The sequence below is a fragment of the Protopterus annectens genome, chromosome 10.part0 (genome assembly GCF_019279795.1).
Source record: "Protopterus annectens isolate FY-2018-M chromosome 10.part0, PAN1.0, whole genome shotgun sequence".
Classification (NCBI taxonomy): domain Eukaryota; kingdom Metazoa; phylum Chordata; order Ceratodontiformes; family Protopteridae; genus Protopterus; species Protopterus annectens.
Window position 1 is genome coordinate 84,068,374 of NC_056744.1, and position 20,055 is coordinate 84,088,428.

Below are 20,055 nucleotides of genomic sequence, written 5' to 3' on the forward strand. Positions count from 1 at the left end.
CATAGATATATATATATATATATATATATATATATATATATATGGGTTCATGTCAGTCCACCGACAAGTCGGAAGACCGACATTCACTCCACCGACACATGAAAAGATCGACAGCGCAAACACGGACATTTAACAGGTAAGACTTTTAATTTCGCTAATCATGCCTACCATGGTTTAGTAAGTGTGGCAGTGTTATGCATGTGTGGTAGGCATGATTAGCGAAATTAAAAGTCTTACCTGTTAAATGTCCGTGTTTGCGCTGTCGATCTTTTCATGTGTCGGTGGAGTGAATGTCGGTCTTCCGACTTGTCGGTGGACTGACATGAACTCATATATATATATATATATATATATATATATGTGTGTGTGTGTGTGTGTTTCAAGGGAGATATCCTTTTAAATAAAGAATGATTGTGCTTAGTTGGGTAGGTTGGGTAATAGGTTCCTTATAAATATGTGAGAATTTGGGGGTGTTAAACGGTTCTGAAGAAGTTTCTAATGTTACTTTATGAGACAAAAGCACTAAACAATGATTTTACAATTATGTTCTTTGGTTTAGAATAAAGGAAAGTTTTTAATTTTCTTAGATTCATCAATTTGGTTATTTTTGAGTACCTGTCGAGTAGTCCTTTATTCTAATTAACCAACACTACTACATTTAGGCACCTGCCATAAATTTATGAGACAACAGCAAGGAAAAATAATTCAGTTAATTTCACTATTGTTTCTGAAGTTTAAAATGTAATGCAGGCAAAGAAATGTTACAAAGGAGTTTGGTTGATAATGTTGAACTATTAATAACTCCATATCCTGGCAGTATTGGAAACTTTGAAAACATTATGCTTTCAATCAACTTATCATGTTCCCCAAGAATCACTAATTGCACCCAGCAGGCAGGAGAGGCAATGTCAAAAACAACTTCTTAAAACCTAAGCCACATACCCTACAATATCAGCCACAGGTCTAGGTGGAGAAGCTAATGATTTTAATGAAGATTAAAATACTTTATTGCAGGAAATCAGTATACCAAGGACCACATACTATGGAGTTTTAAATGCTTTGCGATGCATTTCACAGCATTTATCTGATCATGTATGTATTTTTACCACTCATCATTAGGCTTCTGATGAAAATTTTAATTTTAACATCATATTCTAGAGGCTATATATTTATTTCAAGAACGAGGAACTACATAAAAATAAATCATCATGCTTTGCCTTGGACAGTATATTCTTTATTTATTTAAAAGGCTGTTACAGTACTATTTTCTACCACCATGCTAAACTGCAGCAAACTCTGAATAACGATAAAGGAAAATTAAAGCAGCTCATGTCAGATATATACACATACATATTCACTTACCACTAGGGCTTTCAACTGACCAGCGGAAGTAATTAAATTATGGAGGGCCAGGGGGAGGGTTACTAGGCTCCAGAAGTCATTGGGGTTTTAGATGCTTTGTGGAACGTTTTTCCAACCTTTTCAAATACCCTCATCATTGGACTTCTGAGAAGAATTTCATTTGGGGGAATCAGTCACTTTGTACACAGAGTGCCTCCATAACATCCAAATATATCTTCTTTAATTGAATATGTACATATCAAATGTCTTATTGTGATCAGTTAAAAATAATGGCTACAGTAAAGTATTTCAGCTTAAAAGTCAAGTCATGGACACATGCACACACAAACACACACAAACACCTTGTCATTCTTTCAGTACTTGTAATTAATATCATTGCAAAAAAAAAAAACACTGAAAATTCAGAACCTCAGTGACTGCAGTTCACACAGTATTGTTCTATGTTCCACACCCCTTGATGCTGTTTTATTTTTAATTACACAATCACATGGGAGAGTAAATTCCATTATGATGGAGGGTCTCCTCGCATATCAGAAATAAGCTTAGTGCTGCCCCTACCTTTTTCTTTCTGTTTAAGTGGGGTACATCACTGATCCATATTAACCTTTTACAGGCAGCCATGGAGCACTGCACAACTGAGTTACTTGCTCAGAGTCACACAGTAGACAAATGGAGAGTGAAGGAATCAAACCCTGGACTACAGGAAGTAACTTGCTAACAGTTCATAGCCTTAATCCTGCGTGCTAACTACAGACACTAGGCCAAGCTTCTCATCTTCCCATTTGTATCCCATTTAATTCACAATGAAATATATTCCCCAGCATGAGAGGCCTTCCTGGGAAAGGATGTCTTTCCCCTTTCTCCTGCTCATTTCCTCTTTTCCCTCCAACTCCACTGAACCATTTTACCCTAGAATCTGGAGTCATTATCCTTTTGAGTTCTCATCATTACTGTATTTTTAGAATAGTCTTTGTCAGTTTGAACCCCCCCCCATCTAATTCCTTCAGGCTTTCATCAACACCTCTGTGTTCTGCAACTACCTCTACTTTCACCCGCAACACCACTCGCTTCCTGTCTTAATTCATTATGATGCACAGTACTCCCAAGATTCACAAATATTTGTCCTCACTTCTCCTCTATTACTCTACCCAGTGGTGCATTGTCATCAAAAACTGTCTCCTTTTCTGGTCCTTACTCCACCTCCCAACACACACACACACACACACACACACACACACACACACACACTCTCTCTCTCTTTCTGAAGTCCAGAGCACCTGCAATTACTATCATGGGATGAAATATAATAGTTTTATACAAAAAATATGACATTTTATACAAAAATATTTTATATAAAAAACTTCTACATTCCAAAAAAATTAACACTGAAAATTCATAGCCTTATCAGCTGAAATTCACATTGGGGCATGCCACGTTCCATTCCCCACTACAGATTATGCATTAGTTCATTGTTTCTAAATTACAGAATCACAAAGGAGGGTAACTTCCAATCAGCAACAGTGTAGGCACAAAAAGAGGATCAATTATCTGGCAACATAAATTAGAATCACATAACAGTGATCAGTTTTAGAAAAAAAAAATCAAGCTTTGAGATGAGTATTTGTTTTTCCTGAAAAATAACTATAGTCTGCAAGGGAACCTCTGCATTTCTCCACCAAATGAACAGCATACCTCTCAACTTATTAGAGCAAGAAACCTGGACAAAGTCTAAAATAATGGGGGAACAAAATCCCCAAAATAGGGACATATTTTAATTATCGCTCTTATAAACTTAAAAAGTTCCTAGAATATTTGTGTTAGCATGCATTTTCTATGGGATATGTGTCTTCTGTACCGAGTATGCATGTCCTCCCTGCATACCTTGTAACTGTACAGACTTTGGTAGTGTCCAGATTTTTGCCTCATATTTTTGGCTTGTTTCTCATACAATTTCGTTTTTTGGCAAATTATTAAGGGTTGCAGTCAGAAAATAATGACAGTCATTTGAGTTTCAGACTTCATATTTTTTATTTTTTTATTTATTTGCAGTTGGTTTGCCAGGATAGTCCATTGGGCCAAATGAATCCGTTTTCAATGGAGTCCTGGGGAGAAAAGCTCCAAAACTAAGTAGGTTACAGTAGGTTATTCATAATAGATGTACAAATTATACCATTATACAGAAGTTAAACATACAAGAAAAAAAATTTTGCAAATAATACAGCAAAAACTAGAATGAATACAGTCTAGTGATGAAATTAATAGGTAATACAGACTAAAGGGAAATTTAGCACAAAAGTACTGAGAAATAATAACATACTTGGAAGCATTTCACGACAATACTGAGAAATAATAACATATTAGGAAGCAATGCACAAAAATACTGAGAAGTAATAACGTATTAGGAAGCAATACTTAGGAAGTGTGGCCTAGTGTATTCTTTCCAATTATTGTAGGAATAATAATATGTATGAGTTAGGGTGAATAATAAGGAAATTTGCAGGAGGAAACAGTGAAAGAAGGAAGATGGAGTTTGCAAGTGTTAGTTATGTGGGGTGGGAGCAAGAGCATTCCCACTGGGATACTAGATGTGAGTGAAGAGATCTTTTAAATATAAAATGGTTGGGGGTGGTGCGAATGGAAGGTGGTAGGGAGTTCCAAAGGCATGCAAGGCCATAAGACAGAAGATGTTTGCCTGGGGGACTAGTTGGTTTATATACTTCTAATAGATTTTGATTGTTGGACCTTAATACTCTATCAGGAAGGTGCATTTTAAAGGCTGATGAAAGGAAGGGACAGAGGGAGGGGTTGAAAATGAGCTTATGTGCAAGATTTAGTTGAGTATATGTGAGATAACTGAGTAGCTCTAGCCATTTTAGTTTCTGGAGAGAGTAACAGTGGTGGGTGGAGGACTTGTGGTTGGTAGCGAACTTGGCAATTTTGTTGTAGCAAGAGGAAAGTTGTGTTTTTGGAGAGGTCTGTAGGTTAGTTAGGAGTGGAGCTCCATAGAGAAGGAAGGGGATAAGAAATGAGGTAGAGAGGGTGATTTTGGTCGCAGGTGTAAGGTAATGATTTTGTTGGTAAAGCATACCTAGTTTTTGATGTTTTTTTTTTTGATATTTGGCTGTAGGTGGGAGTTGAATTTGAGCTGGCTATCAATTTGGACCCCAAGTAACTTGGTCTCAGACACCAGTTCCAGAGGTACATTATTTTGACTAGAGATGTAGAATGTGTTTATATTGAAAGAAGTTGCCTTAGAGGGGGTGAATAACATTAATTTGGTTTTAGAGGCATTGAGTGCTAGGTGATTCCTTTTCATCCATTGCTCAGTGGTTGTAAAAGCATCTTGAGTCAGTTTTAGGAGTGAGGGGATAGAGGTGGCAGCACAGATAATAGTAGAATCATCAGCGTATTGGATGATGTCTGAGAATGGGATAGAGTTGTGGAAATCATTTATAAATATATTAAAGAGAAGGGGACCCAGTATGGAGCCCTGGGGGTACCCCAGTAGGGGTATTTAGAAATGAGGAGGTGGCCTTTTTCCATTTGACTGCTTGATATCTGTTAGATAAGTAGCTGGAGAACCAGTTCAAGGAGGAGGGAGATAGGTTAAGTTTTGAAAGTTTAGTTAGTAGCAGGCTGTGAGAGATAGTGTCAAAGGCCTTAGAGAGGTCGAGTAGTAGGGTAGAAACAATTTGGCCAGAGTCAGTCTTTATTTACATATCATTCAGAAAATTCATATTAATGCAAAACCTGTTGTTCTATCTACATTTTAAGTTTGTAAGTGCGATATTTAAAATGTGTACGTATTTTTGGGCCTTTGCCCCCATTATTTATTGCTTTGTCCAGATTTCTTGCTATAACAGGTTAAAAGGCATATATGCCTCCCTGTGTTTGCATGGGTTTCCTCTGTGTGCTCCGGTTTCTTCCCACATTCAAAAGACATGCAGTAGGCGGATAGGACACTCTAAATTGGGCATATGTGTGAGTATGCGAAAGCGGTGTGGAAGAACTACTGCGGAAGGGGTAGCCACCCAGCAGCGTAAATCTTGGCTCTTGATGACTCACCGACCCCATGTGCAAAAATGGGTCGTCAGTCCTCTGCCTGAAAATCCCACATGCTATGAGGAGCAGTCAAAAAAAAAAAAAACCGGCAAAGTCTGTACAGTTGAGAAGTGTGCAGTGAATAGTGGACGCTTGCAATGTAAGAAGCAATGCCAATGTAACCGGTTTTAATGATAGCTGAACTACAATTTCCCAAAAAAGAAATAGCGTTCGTTTGTAATGGACACGTGCCTTTGTCATCCTCTACGCAATATACACTGGGAGATGTAGTGCCAGCGTATCAGAATCTGCCGCTTTTGTTTACGCACCTGTACTACATCTCCCACAAAAATAGCAAAACGGTCAGACGATGGTGGATTAGAGTTAGTGGATTTAACACTGTGCTCAGGTCACATCTTTACGTGTGTTTTTACCAGCTGCTGCAGCAAGAGTGTTTGAAAAGTCAATTCTCGGTTTTGTTTAAGATGACAGGTGGGCGGGAATTTTAAAATTGGAGACTCCCATGAACTGCGGAAGACGTGGAGGTTGTAAAACCAAAGGGGTATCACAGTGAACTCAAAAGATGGGAGTAGTGAGCGTTAGGACTGAGAGTTTTGAGTGCTTTGGAGCGGGATCAGTAACAATATCCCGATTATATACTCAACTGAGTTACTCGTCCTTCAGCCTGTTTCATTATCTAGTAAGGTTTATTATAAAAAAAGATTAAAAACTTACATTTCGCAGTGCACAAGTGGGTATTTATGCGTGCTAGTAGAACGTGTACAGTGAAATGACTGTGAGTGTATAAGTTTATGTGTGTTGCTGTATATCTGTAGCACAAAATCCACTTTTTTCTTTCCAGAATTAGGGGCAAAGAAAAAATAATAATTACGAGAAAATACAGCAAGTTGACACATTAAACTACTGGAATTACTAAACTCATACCTCAAGTGCCCCTAATTCTGGCTGAGAATTTTAATTTGTTCCTCCTTAAACTGGACTGTTCATTCTGAAAATGGCCATTTTGTAGAAAAGACGCTAGATTACAGTCAGTAGCATAGTTCTCAACAAGTTAGGGACAAATCTGAACAGAATCCTAGAGAAATATAGAAATAGCCTGGGACAGTCATGGACACGTTTACAGTTTTGGTACTGTTAACCTGCGGCACTGACAGAGCAAGCAATGTGATTTGATATACTTTTTCTGACGTAATAGAAGCCAGCATTTTTTCTATTAGCTTTCTAGGTTAACAGTGCCAGTATTCACAATCTGCCCCTTAATTTGGGGACATTCCCATAGTTATTTTTTTCCTTTGACCCTGATTCTGGAGATAAACTGTTGAGAACTGATAAAGTTGTCAGAAAAAAAGAGAATATGAATTAAATATTTTATCAGTATGCACTGACTGTAATCTGCAGCCCCCTCCCCCAACAAAATCACCAATTTCAGGAGGGAGAGCAACATTTTTAGGGACATCTATGGATGTGGATGTGTGTGTGAGACGTTTTTTTTTGCTTTATACAAATAAGCAATTAAACAGTTTGTTGTGCAAGAAAGAAATAATGCCTTTCATAGTCAGAGCTGTAACTAGAGCAGTTGTCCCCTGGGCAATCCGTTGGCTAGAGCTCCTCTCAAGTGGAGAGAAAAAACATTATATTCCAGTTCTAGACAAATAGCTACTATAGTACTACATATTCACATATTGGCTGTTTTCTTGTACTACAGAAACTGCAGCAAGGTGCCATAATAGCTCCTTGCTACAGCTGCTGACACACAAAAACACATAGACAGTATTTTATTTATTTATTTGCATAGATATGTATATATCTGTATTTGTTGACCAGGTTTGAGCAGTGGTACTAATGAACCATTTTCAGAATCAACCTAGGGAATATGTGAAATTACCAGTCAGGTCAAAAATATGTAGTAGTCACAAAACAATGATAGCATTGACATATAATTATTTTTAAACAATTGCAGTTATATGTTTTGTAATTGTAAATCATGTAAGCAGCTGCATTGTAAATTTTGGCAGCTTAAATGATTAGCAGTAAGCTTGCTGACTTGTGGGTGACAATTGGCAGCTCATCGACAGTTTATCATCTTTCCCTGTATTATATATCCACTGCTGCTGCCAATTGGCAGGCTTGTCATTTTTCATACTCCGTGATTTTCCTGTATCACAAATAGTTGTTTTCACTATTCATTAGTTTTTTTTTATTTACCACTAGTGATTTGATTTGTATTGCTTTGGCACCATGCACATTTTGTTAGCACACAATGGACATTAATCAGTTCTGCATATATTGGCAGCAGCATTAACTGTAATTAGCCTTACCAGGGGACAGAGCAACTATTCAGGCCATGGCCAGAACCTCTGTAAATTTTGCTATGAAATACCTAAGGAGTAAAAAGTTGAAGATCTGACTTGTCGTTTGTTGCTGATTGCTTTTCGTTTAGAAATATTATTATAAATTGAGTAAAAACATTCACAATAACATAAAACAGAGGTGTTTATGATTGCTAGCAACAACCAACATTCTTAAAGTATTTGTTGTATTTTGTTATCAAGGGTAGTCTGACTGGATTGAGAACTGATTTGTGGATTGAGAATTTTGTCAGTCGAGACCCAGGGAGAACATTTCAAGTTATAAAAAAACAGACTCAAATCCCTATATCTTTTTTAAATAGAGAGACATTGCAGGGAGCTAAACAACAAAGTGATGCTACAATGAGGATGTAGGCAGGGTACTGCTCTTAAAAACTTCATGGTACAAATTGTTGTAGTATATGGTTGGCACTACTAATCTAAATTCAAGCATAAAAAGTCTTGTAGTTATATAGTGTTCTTATATTCTCATATAATGCTGAGATGCCGAATACTACCCCATACATAAATAAGAAGGGGATTCGGGAAGCCTTTGTATTGTCAGCCTTAATTCTCAGTTAACACCCTCAGTAAATAAATGTGATGATTATAGTAAAATGTTTGGCTCATCGCCCACTGATCATTGAACATACTCAGTGCCATTATATTGGCTTTTTTTTTCTCTGGGGCAAGAGTCTATGGCCCATTTATCCCCTTTCAGTGAAAGTTCAGTGAGAGTGGGGAAGTATCATGTATAAGTTAGGAATCAGGATTTTGTTGTTTAACATTGGCATAATCTAAAGATGCCTATAGCATCCAAGAGGTGGCTCCACCCTGAGGCATTGTGATAAACGTGATATTTGTTAAGTGATAATGTACTAATGAAAAAAGAAAAAAAATCAGTGGAACCTCACAGAAACCATCATACTGCAATAAGAACCCCAGTGCATTCTACCTTCTGCGACAATGTCATTTTATAATAATCCCATGTTTATAATTATGTAACCGGCTAGAGGAAGTAGCAATTAAGTGTGCTGATTATGTTACTAATAACAAAGTCACAATGTGATTTGATATGTTTACTCTAATGCCCTTTTGCTGTTTTACTACATACTGTCTAGCTGAATACCTTTCCCTGCATGTTTACTCCTTAGAGGTATTACTTTACATTTAATTTAAACTTCAGTGCCAGTCTTCTTAAGTAAAGTTCATCTTTTTACCTTGTCTTGTGAATAAACTTTATGTGGTGCAGTGGTTAGCGTTGCCACCTCACAGCAAGAGGTTCTCCGGTTCGATCCTCTGCTGGGGTGCCTTCTGTGCGGAGTCTGCATGTCCTCCCTGTGTCGCGTGGGTTTCCTCCGGGTGCTCCGGTTTCCTCCCATATCCCAAAGACATGCTGTAGGTGGATTGGACACACTAAATTGGCCCTAGGCGTGAGTGCGTGCATGTGTGTGCCTTCTGTGGAAGGTTGAGCGCCTGACTGGCAACTCGACACTGTAAAACTCCACTGCAAATCATGAGTGGACGGTGATCCGCTGTGGTGACCCCTAACTGGGAAAAGCCGAAAGAAGAAGAAGATATTCTCATAATATTTACAAAATATCTGTATTCATACTATTCTAGCATTGTCATAATAGTTACAAGAATGGAGAAGGACACGTACTGGAAGGTTGATAGTGGAAGGAATGTGTAAAGAGAAAGATACTAGAGGGAAGAAATGATGAGAACCGAGAAAATGGGGTGTTGACTGAACAGAAAGAGAGATGGGGAGCAAGAAGCAGAGGTAAGTTGGTGAAAAAACTGCAGGGATAGTGGCAGGAACAATTGTAAGATGGTGAAAGGAGGTAATGAGAAGGCAGAGATTTGCTATAAAACTGGTATTAGTTATGGTTAGCAATACATTTTGAGTAGTGAGAAAAATGAAGGGATGCATGAAGAGCCGATGGAGAGTATGTAAAAATGTATGTCTTGTGATGCTTTGAAAATATTATTGTTTTGAAGTCAGATTTAAAACAAAAAAAACGTTAATTTTCTTTAACCTTTGAGATAACATACACATGCTGGTGAGGGTACAAAATATTGTATAGAATGCTTAAAAATGATACATGTTTTTGGTTTGTGCATATTGTCTCAGTGGGATCAGTGCACTGACCTGGTTAACAAATTCAAAATAAAATGGCTAAAATAAAACCTAGACCTCAATATCTGTTAGCTTTGTGTAGAGTATTAAGTCTTTGAACTGTTTACAGATGTCATCTTGTAGTCCTGGGTTTAATTCCCCCAGTCTCCATTTGTGTGTTGTGTGACTGAGAAAGTCACTTAACTACATAGTGCTTCCAAGTCAGCCCTAAAATGAGGCATATTGATCTGCCAACTTTTCTCAGTCAACAAAAGAAAATAATACTGTTTTATCTAATGTTGTACCAAAGCCAAAGTTCATAGGTTCATAGATTAGTACTAAACAGTTGTTTTTTTTCCTTTAAAAATATTTGGTAGGCATGTATTTGCTAATATTTTGTGCACACTTTTATTATAGTGGCATGTCGGGGAGTATTTGGGGTTATGGTTTGAATCTCAAGAAATTAGGAGTTGGAGCCTTGGTTTTCATGGCATAGTATATGAAAGCAGGTTTGTCTAAGAAAGACTCACTAAGTATCATTAATGAGCAGTTTGCCAAAAAAAGTGAATCTCACCATTTGAAATGTAAAATGATGTGTACAGCTCTTGATTTGAGTGTTTTGGCTAGGCTGTCAATGGTCTGTCTGTCTTTTTTACATACCAGAAGTTTATACTAAGTAGCTTTGCTGAAATAATATATTCTGTTTTGTTAAAATGTCAGCATCTAAGGGACTGCATTTATTTTCACAGCTTGTTGCTCTTTGATTTCAGCATAGTTTGGAAAAATGACTGACAGCAGACAGAGGGTATCATACATTGCTGGGTTTCATTGTCCAGCAGGAGGTTTGTCTGTAGGAAAAACGCAGATCATCTGTCACAGATATGAGATCTATATGTGCAATGGAACAGAATTCTGCTATATTTATGACAGACAAAAACTGACTTTAAAGGTAAGCAGCTCTTGGAACACAGACTTTACCTGTTGACAGTAGTCACAGCTGATGTTGTACACTTTAGTGTGTGAGTGAAATGGTAGGTTCCATGGGAAGGCAAGCATGCACTGAATGTAAAGAACATCAGGAAAGCCTGTCTGTATTTTCAGATATTTACTATGCTGCTTGGTGGGGTGGATACATTTCTTATAGCAACTGCATACCCATCTGTGCCGAACTAATACACTTCTAATATAATCCTATTTCTAAGAATCTTTCATGTGTCCCTTTGCACTGTTTTACCTTCTCTCATACTTCCCCCCACTACTGCCTTCCAGCTCTGATCTGCATGATCTCCTTCACTGGACCACATTCATACTCACTGTACTGCTCTGACTTGATTGGATGTCTTCAACTAGTATTCTGTGTCCACTCAGACACATTTAGACTTATTTATATGAAAAGCTGACCAACACTATTTTACATTACCTTTATACTACCCACAATACTAATTTTGTCTTTAGGTGAAATATGGAATTTATTGATGAATTTACATTGCATCAACATATTTTATTTTGCTGTTTAACTCAATTATCTGTTTGTCTTCATTTTCCACCACACAGTATAGAATAGAATTGTAACACCTTAAGGAAAGAGCGTCATGCTAAGCAAGCACCCTTGCTTAACGCTCTATGCTTGATCATTTTTTTGTGCACCTGTAAATGCACCTGACTGAGGGGCATCTGGTATTTTTGTTCTCTTGTAGGTCCACAGTTCATGTGGTATTCTTGCTGACTTTTACTTGCAACATAACTGCTTATTCCCGTAATATTATTTTAACATCTCTGCATCTGTAACTATTTGTTTAAAAATCAAAACCTTTTTTCTTTTTCATAGCCACATTGCTAGCCTGCATCATGCTGTGACAACTTTTTTTATAGACATGGCTATCTCAATTATAATAGGTGCAAACATTGCATGCTACTACTTGGTGCCTAGAAAACCCTAAAATACTTGTTTCTCTTCAGGCTTTGGTGTTTGCAGAATTGCTGTCATTCTTTATTAGGTTTCAGTCTTTTTGATGTTAGATTATGGTCCATATATGTCAGATTTGACTCTTATTCTCTGGAATATGACCTGACATTTTGCTTTTGCAAGCTATTTATTGGGTCATGATATAATCTTCTTGTATCCGACCCTTCACAAACTAGGTTATAGATAATCAGTTGTGTACAACACCTTCCAAGCCTTCATTTAGTTGTGTTGCAGCTTTTAAGAATACTTATGATGCTGACAAAGTACCAAAAGGAAAGCCAAGGAATCAACACCTCCCTAATGTGCATCAGATATACACAGATCAGATTTTTTAAATATCTATGTTCTGGAATTCTTGGTTTGTATTAAGTACTGAAAAGAATTTTGCATTTGGCATTGAGGCTGTTTAACATTAGTTATAATTGAAGAAGTACTGTTTTAGTCAGTTTATTCAGATTTTTATGGATCATTACAGATAAGAATTGTGTCTGACCTTATAACAGAAAGCATGCTGTCCACTTATTCTGCTGGTTTTAGGTGTTTTTAATGACAACAAAGCTTTCCATTTGCTTCATGTTCTGCTATCTTCTACTTGAGAGCTGCTGTTAGTTTTCTTGCAGCATGTATCACTGGTATAGCATCAGGATTTATTTGTCTATGATATTGTCCTGGCAGATTTCTTAATCTTGTAACTAAATCAGCATAGTTATAGAGGATATCATTGCTATGACTCTGTGTAGTATTGGAGATTTCACTGCAATTCTGTAATTGTTTTTGCATATGTACACCATTTACTTTCATACTGAGAATAATTTCACCATTCATAGCTTCTCACAGGCGAAATGATCCAAATATTTGGAGAATTTGCTTTCTTAAGTAATGTGATTTAAAACAAGCTGTTTTTCTTATTTATGCATTTACCTGTCAGTAGTTTTTGGTTCATTAGCTTTACTTGCTACCATGCATATGTTAACATGCTTCTTTTTTCAGTGTCTTTTAATCCTAGTATTTCAAAAGTATCTTCAGACAAAATGTTACAAGTTGTGTTTTTTTAAGTCTTGTTTGAGTTCTCAACATTTCCTTTTTCAGTGCCACTGGTGTTTTTTCACCCAGATTTCACGGTATTAACTGTTTTCATTTCAGTAGCACCAACAAGCATATATTTATACATATTTGCAGAATGGTTATTTCTAACACAGATTCTGCAGAACTGCTTAAAAGCAGAGCAGTGCTTCCTGTTAATAGCCAAATGTAGTGCATGAGGTTTGAATTTCAATTGTGCCTTATTTTCTACTCACCCAGTGGATATTTTCTTTTCCTCCTTCAGTGTTAACAACATATTCGTACTGGCATTTTTTTGTTTGACTTACATTTTATCTAATAGACTGATATTTTCTTAGCAATTAAATTTAGTCATGTTCTAATAACCTTAGTAGCTCTGCATACATCTACAACATTTGATAAAGTCAGTACTGTTTCTCTTAAGGGTAGCATGTAATATCCATCAACCCACTCCACTCCACTCCACATTTAAGTGTTGAAGGAGTCTGTTGGTGCTTTAATGTCAGTTCTTAGCACCTTATGATCTGAAGTTGTTGTTTTCATTTGTCAACCTGTAGGAACTTGGATCTGGCACTGATCTGACTCGGATGCATTTTTTAGCATCAGATCCGAGCTCCAAGCTCCTCCCCTACTCAAAATGCCCATGTCTCCCTCCTCCCCTCAGATCTCCTTTGCCACGTGTCTAGCTAGCATCATGGTTTGTTGCTCAGGGTTCCTGGTGAGTAATTTATCAATTTTTTTTGTCTACCTCTACTCTCTTTCTGTATCTTCTTTCAGTTTCTTGTTCCTGTAGTTTATCCCCTATCCTTGTGCTCAGGCGTCTGTTTTCTAAACCAGTAAAAAAAAAAAACCCTCTCTTTCCCTTTTTTTTCTTCCATTTCTAACTTGATTGTGTGTGTGTGTGTGCGCACTCCCTTTCTGCACCATGGCTGAGACCCCCTGTTTATGGGACTCTCCCAGGCCAGTTTCCATGGTTTCCTACTCCCGGTCCACCTGCAGCCTCTCTGAAGCTGAGGTGGACAGGAAGATGTGGAAATTCATCCAAGCCCAGATCCAGATGGGAGTCTTGCATTACCCCTCCCCTCCAGGGCTGGGAGCATGCAGTCCGCCTTTATGCCCATTAGTCATTATCCAGTCTGACCCCCGGTTTTGGAGTTCTTGGGTCCGAGGCCCCTCTAAGTTGAGGTTTTGGTGCTGATGGTACCTTGACACTGACCATTGCCCTGAGTGGTTTGGCTCTGACTAGCTTGGAGCCATCCGGCTCTTGGAGCCGTAGCCTCGGTGCCGGATCTGAGGGGGTGGTGTCGGCTCCAGGGCTTTCAGAGTCGTCCTTCCACTCAGAGTCTTGGCACCTGGAGGCTCGTGTCCGGCTCCCCCGTTGATGCCGAGAGTTACGGCCCCAGTTTCCAGGATTCGTTCTCCTTCTGCTTTTGACATGGAGGAGAGGGTTCTCTCTGTTCCATCGAGACACTCCGCCCCAGAGTGTTCCCCCACGGGAACAGCCAGAAGTTTCTGAGTCCTTCACAGAGATCCCCCTGAGGAACCTCCTCTGAAACATATGTGTAAAAAGAGGCACTTGGACTCCCCGCAAGAGTCCTCCCTCACAGAAGACACCAATTTATAAGAAGGGGATGGTTCCTCTCGGTCACCACCGGAAGATGTCTCCTTTGGAGACATCATGGAAATCCTTTGCCAGCATGGGGGTAGTCTGTCCAAAAACCCAACCCGGCTGAGTCAGTGTTTCTGGAGGTATTTGACACAGGACCCTCTACCTCCTGGGTGTCCCCTCTCACAGATCCACTGGTGAATTTAGTTACATCTCAGGCATGGAAGGAGCTCGACATGGTGGAGCCTATTCCTAAGCGTTCCTACAGGATTTTGAGTGCACCATCAGACAAGCAACACTGGTGTAAGGGGTCCCTAGTTGATGCCTTGGTGGTGGCAGCAGTGGCCACCAAGAAAGAGCTTACTCAGGAGAGCTCCATGGTCCATCCACCGGACGGTGAGTCCCGTGCCATGTACCGTTGTGGAAAGTGGTTCTACGCTACAGCCATATTTGTGGTACATGCCCTGAACTATATGGCACATGGGATCAGACTTCAGCAAGACCTGGTCAAGGAGGTCACTGAGTCTGCCCCAGGGTCCATGTCGGCGGAGAAGCAGAAGGTGTTCTCCTCCCGTATGGCCACCTTCACTTCCGTTTCCAACACCTGTATCCGGCTCCTGTCCCACACTACCGAAGGCGCCGCTAGAGCGGCTGGTATGCGTATTGCTATCAGCAGTCATGCCTGGCTCCAGCTTTGTGCATTCTCAGAGCCCTTCAAGGAGTCTTTCACTAATGCTCCATATGATGGTTCCCTCTTTTTGGAAGGACTGTATGAGACATGTTTGTCCAGAGCGAGAAAGATGGAAAGACCTTGTTTGCTGTCAGGATCCACTTCTCAACCACCTGATTCCTCGCTGATTCCTTTTCCTGGAATCAGCGAGGTGAGAAGATGTGGTTCTGGAAGTCTCAGGGCTGTTCCCAAGATGGCCAGGATTTGCCCTCCCCCAGAGGCAGAGGGGTATATGACAGTTGCCGCTGTCGCGGCAGAGAGGGTCCAAGGAAACAGGGGTCTCTTCATTCATTCCTGGACAGAACTGAGCAGCAGCCCTGAAGGGTTGCCGGATTGCTCATCTCTGGAGGCACTCGGGTGACGTCTCTTGCTACACCCAACAGCCTGGGAGTCCATTACAGATGATCATTGGGTGTTGCAAATTATATCCAGAGGATACTCAGTCCCCTTAATTCAAATGCCAGTCCCACCCAAACATCTCCCGGACATTCCACCCCATGCAAAGGGAGGCAGCAGCACTGGAAATTTCCAAGCTGCTCGAAAAACGAGTCATCCAGCCTGTTCCCCCCCCCCCAGATCAGTCCGGATTGGGCATCTATTCCAGGTTCCTTTTAGTGACAAAGAAGATGGGGGATTTAAGACCCATTATGGATCTTTCAACACTAAATCTGTCAGTTGCCAAGATAAAATTCCAGATGGTTACTCTGCAGTCTATTCTGCCCTTTCTGGAAAAAAATGACTGGATGTTCTCAGTGGACCTCCAGGATGTGTACAATCACATCAGAATGGACAGGCACTCTTGGAGGTTCCTCCACTTTCGTTTAGGAGACGGTCATTACCAGTTCAGAGCACTACACTTTGGTCTCACCACCGCCCCCAGGGTGTTTACCAAAGTGATGGCAGTGACGGTGGCTCACCTGCGGCTGCAGGGGTTCCAGGTCTTCCCCTACCTGGACAATTGGCTCCTCTCCGCCTCCACCAGGCATTGTCTCTACCAAGCCACGGATCTCCTTCTCCAAACCGCCCATCAGTTGGGCGTAACCATAAATTTCAACAAGTCCCTATTAGATCTGGTTCAAACTCTAGACTTAATTGGAGCTCGGTTAGACACCATTCAGAGCAAGGTTTTTCTGACCCTGGACAGACTTCAGTCCCTCAGACATCGTGTTGTACATTGTTCAGACCCAATCTTCCCCTGCGGAATCAGTTCTTCAGGCATTTGGATCCATGGCAGCCATGATCACCCTCACCCTCATCCCTATGGTGCGTTTGTATACGAGGGTTCTTCAATGGACCCTAGTGGTCCAGTGGTCCTTACTAGATCTGCCATTATCCATCTAGTTTGTGTATCTCGAGCCTGCAGGGATTTGCTTCTCTGGTGGCTTCAATCCCCGGATCTTCTTTTGGGTCATCCCTTTATCCTCCCGGCCCCGATGACCACAGATGCCTCCCTACTCAGGTGGGGGGACATTGCATGGGAAGAACAGTCCAAGGCACATGGTCTTCCCTGGAGACCAAACTGCATATCAGCGTCCTGGAAATGAGGACAGTGCTGATGGCGTTGCATTACTTCATGCCCATCTTCCCCTAGGGATGATTGCTGTCCAGACAGCATGTCTGTAGTCTGGTACATCAACAAATGGGGGAGCCAGGTCCTATACCCTTTGTTGCGAAGTCATGAGATTGTGGGAATGGATGATCTCCACCGGCCATTTTCTGGGGGCAGTGCATATTCCAGGGAGGTCCAACATTCTGGTGGACAGGATCAGCAGATCTATTCTGATGCCTTACGAGTAGTCTCTGAATCCTTCAGTAGTGGAACAGATCTTCCTAAAGTGGGGTTGGCCGTGCTGTGGTCTCTTTGCCTCTCTCTTTCCAATGCGAAGTGCAGTGAGTATTTTTGTTCTGAATTCCCCTCTGGGGGAGCCCCCCAGGTTCATGCTTTGCCCTCCGGTCTTCTATATGCTTATCCTCTATTTCCCCTGATCCCGAAAATTCATTCAGAAAGCTCAACAGCTGGGGAGCTTAGTGATCCTCATTGCCCCTTTCTGGCCTTGCCAAGTATGGTTCCACCTCTCTGTGGTCTCCTGTAGTGTGTCCTCCTTCTACATTAGATCTGGTTCCAGATCTGATCCCGCATCCGTCAGGGATCATGCACCCAGATCTAGTCAGTCTGAAGCTTACAGCTTGGCTGCTCTAGTTCCAGTGATAGCTAGGACTCCCGTGCTGTCTCCGGTTCAGAAGATTTTGGTAGTGGCTCACAAATTGTCCCACTAGGAAAGTTCACTACAGTAAGTGGGAACGTTTTTTGATATGGGCATCCATCTCAAAATGATTTTGGATCCTTTCACTGTTCCAATTCCTGATTTCCTGGAGTTTTTGGCAGATATTCATCAGGGTGCCAGCTTTTCTACGATTAAGTTTCAGCTGGCATCTATCTCCAGTTTTCATACAGGAGGCAATTTGGATTCCCTAGCTTCTTTCAAGCTTTGTAAAGCCTTTTTGAAATGTATCTTTTTACTTCAGCCCCCTATCAAGGACCCTACAGCACCTTGGGATTCTACTCTAGTTCTACAAGCCTTGCTGTCTTCCCCCTTTGAACCTGCAGCTAGAGTGGATTTGCAATTTATGTCTTGGAAGACCGCCTTTCTGGTTGCTATTATCTCAGCTGAAAGAGTGTCTGAGATTCAGGTCTTATCAGTTAAGCCTTCTTATATGGTGTTCCATAAAGATAGGTTGTCCTTATGCATGAACCCTTCCTTTCTCCGAAAGTGGCTTCGGAATCCATCAATTAGGTTATCATTCTCCTTGTTTTTTTCCCCCAGGATCCAGAATAAGGGAGAGTATAAACTGCACTTGCTTGATGTTCATAGGCAGTTGGGCTTTTACTTGCATAGAACAAAGACATTCCCCAGTCGGATCAACTTTTTGTTTCCTTTTCTAAACCTTTCTTAGGGAAACCAGTGTCAAAGGTGACTATTGCTCATTGCATCTCTGAGTGCATAGTTTGGGCATATAAAGCCAAAGGTTTATCTCCACCAGGTCAAATTAAGGCGCATTCTACTAGGTCTGTGGTTACTTCAGTGGCCTATTGATCTAAGGTTTCATTGGATGACATTTGTTTTGCAGCTTCTTGGGCATCTTTGCACAAGTATATTTCCCACTACAAGTTGGATCTCCTGTTTAGAGGCAGGGCATCCTTTGGCTCCGCCATGCTTCAGAATATTCTTCCATGAGGACCTCCCAGGGTCTTGTGGTAGCTGGGGACCCTGTCCCACAGGTTGAAGAGCAAATGAAAACAACAACTTCAGGTAAAGAAGTTACGTACTCACCATATGTTCCATCTGAGTTGTTGCTTTTCATTTGTCTTCAACCATCCCTCCCTCTTTCCCCATGCCTTTTACAGGCTGTGGTGCACTGGGTGGATGAGACATAGCCCTTACTTTGGCAAGCCTTTGTTTTTACTATAGTAATTTCAAGGTGCTGATACCAAGGTGTTAGGCTTTTGGTTAGGTCAGGATGTTATGTTTTGCAGCAAACTCTATCTCCTGGGAGGAGGGAGACAGGGGCATTATGGGTAGGGGAGGAGCTTGGAGCTCGGATCTGATGCTAGAAAATGTGGCCAAGTCAGATCCATGCCAGATCCAAGTTCCCACAGGTTGAAGACGACTGAAAAGCAACAACTTGGATGAAACGTTATGGTGTGTACATAACTTCTTTTTACTCTAAATACTCTATAAAACTTTCCTCTGCTCATGCCAGTAGGTGTATACTGAGTGCCAAGACTTTCTGCAGCTGCATATGGGTAGTGATTTTAATTTCTTATTTCTTTTATTATTGAAGCGGTCACCACTGGCAGTTACATATCTTTTGCTTTATCTTCTCCCACTGGTGTTCATTGTAAAAATGAAGTAATGTCTGTTCAACTCACAAATTACCCTTTGCTGGATCCACTGCAAGAAGCTGAACACAAACTCAATGATCCATAAGAATTGAGAAAAATGTGCTGTTGCGCAAGCTATAACTAACTTTTTTTTTTTTTTTTTTTTTGGAGGTGGGGAAACTTTCCTGACCCCTCCCATATGGGAAGCTTTGCCCATGTACCTCCCTTTTTAAATCTACTAAATCTGTATTTCCTGAGCCTTATAGAAAAGTTTGTTTCCCTCAGGGGTGAAGACAGTAGCTGTATAAACTGAGATGTTGAAAATTAAATAGTAGTACAGTTTGGGAAATGTAGTTTCATGGAAATGAGATTGGAAAGAGAATTATCAGCTAGCTAGTGGTCAGCCACTTGTAGGATTACCACCCTTTTGTTTAGTTAAAATTCCCTTAATTTTAAATAATCTCTCAACCTGCACTTTCTTTAATTTCCAGTGAGTATGCTTAACCATATTGTTGTGTCTTTCGGCTTTTCCCGGTTAGGGGTCACCACAGTGGAACTCCGGTTCGCTAATGATTGGCAGTAGATTTTTACATGCCGAGTTGCCAGCTCTGACGCACAACCTTCAACGAAGGTACGCCCATTCACGCATGTCTCCACACAGAAGACGCTCTAGCTGAGAATCGAACAGGACAACGTCTTACTGTGAGGCGACAATGATCTGGAAAGCCATAACTGTGTTTCTGCTGTTGTAGTTTGTTTTATACTATCCCATACCTGCTAAATATTAACTTTGCTGCCTGCACCACCTTTCTTACATGCTCTAACCCTAACCATGCACCTGCCCAATCATGCACCTTGCCTTCAGAAAAAGGTTTCTCTAGCAGCACCACTAAACTAGGCAAAGTGGCGCACATGCC

At 40.6% G+C, this 20,055-nt stretch overlaps 1 protein-coding gene across 8 annotated transcripts in view; it reads left to right on the forward strand.

Annotated features, from left to right (window-relative positions):
* The first annotated feature begins 5,773 nt into the window (after nucleotides 1–5,773).
* FAAP100 (FA core complex associated protein 100) overlaps nucleotides 5,774–20,055 on the forward strand; it is a 474,918-nt gene continuing 460,636 nt past the window's right edge. For 3 of the 8 annotated variants that reach the window (XM_044085047.1, XM_044085054.1, XM_044085053.1), the window contains exons 1-2: nucleotides 5,774–5,895; nucleotides 10,641–10,840. In XM_044085047.1, coding sequence (XP_043940982.1) covers nucleotides 10,676–10,840 — 165 coding nt within the window. In that variant the 5' untranslated portion in view covers nucleotides 5,774–5,895; nucleotides 10,641–10,675. Of the gene's footprint in view, nucleotides 6,104–9,331; nucleotides 9,556–10,640; nucleotides 10,841–20,055 lie in introns of those variants that run through there. The other 5 variants (XM_044085051.1, XM_044085049.1, XM_044085048.1 and 2 more) reach the window with 5 other exon arrangements.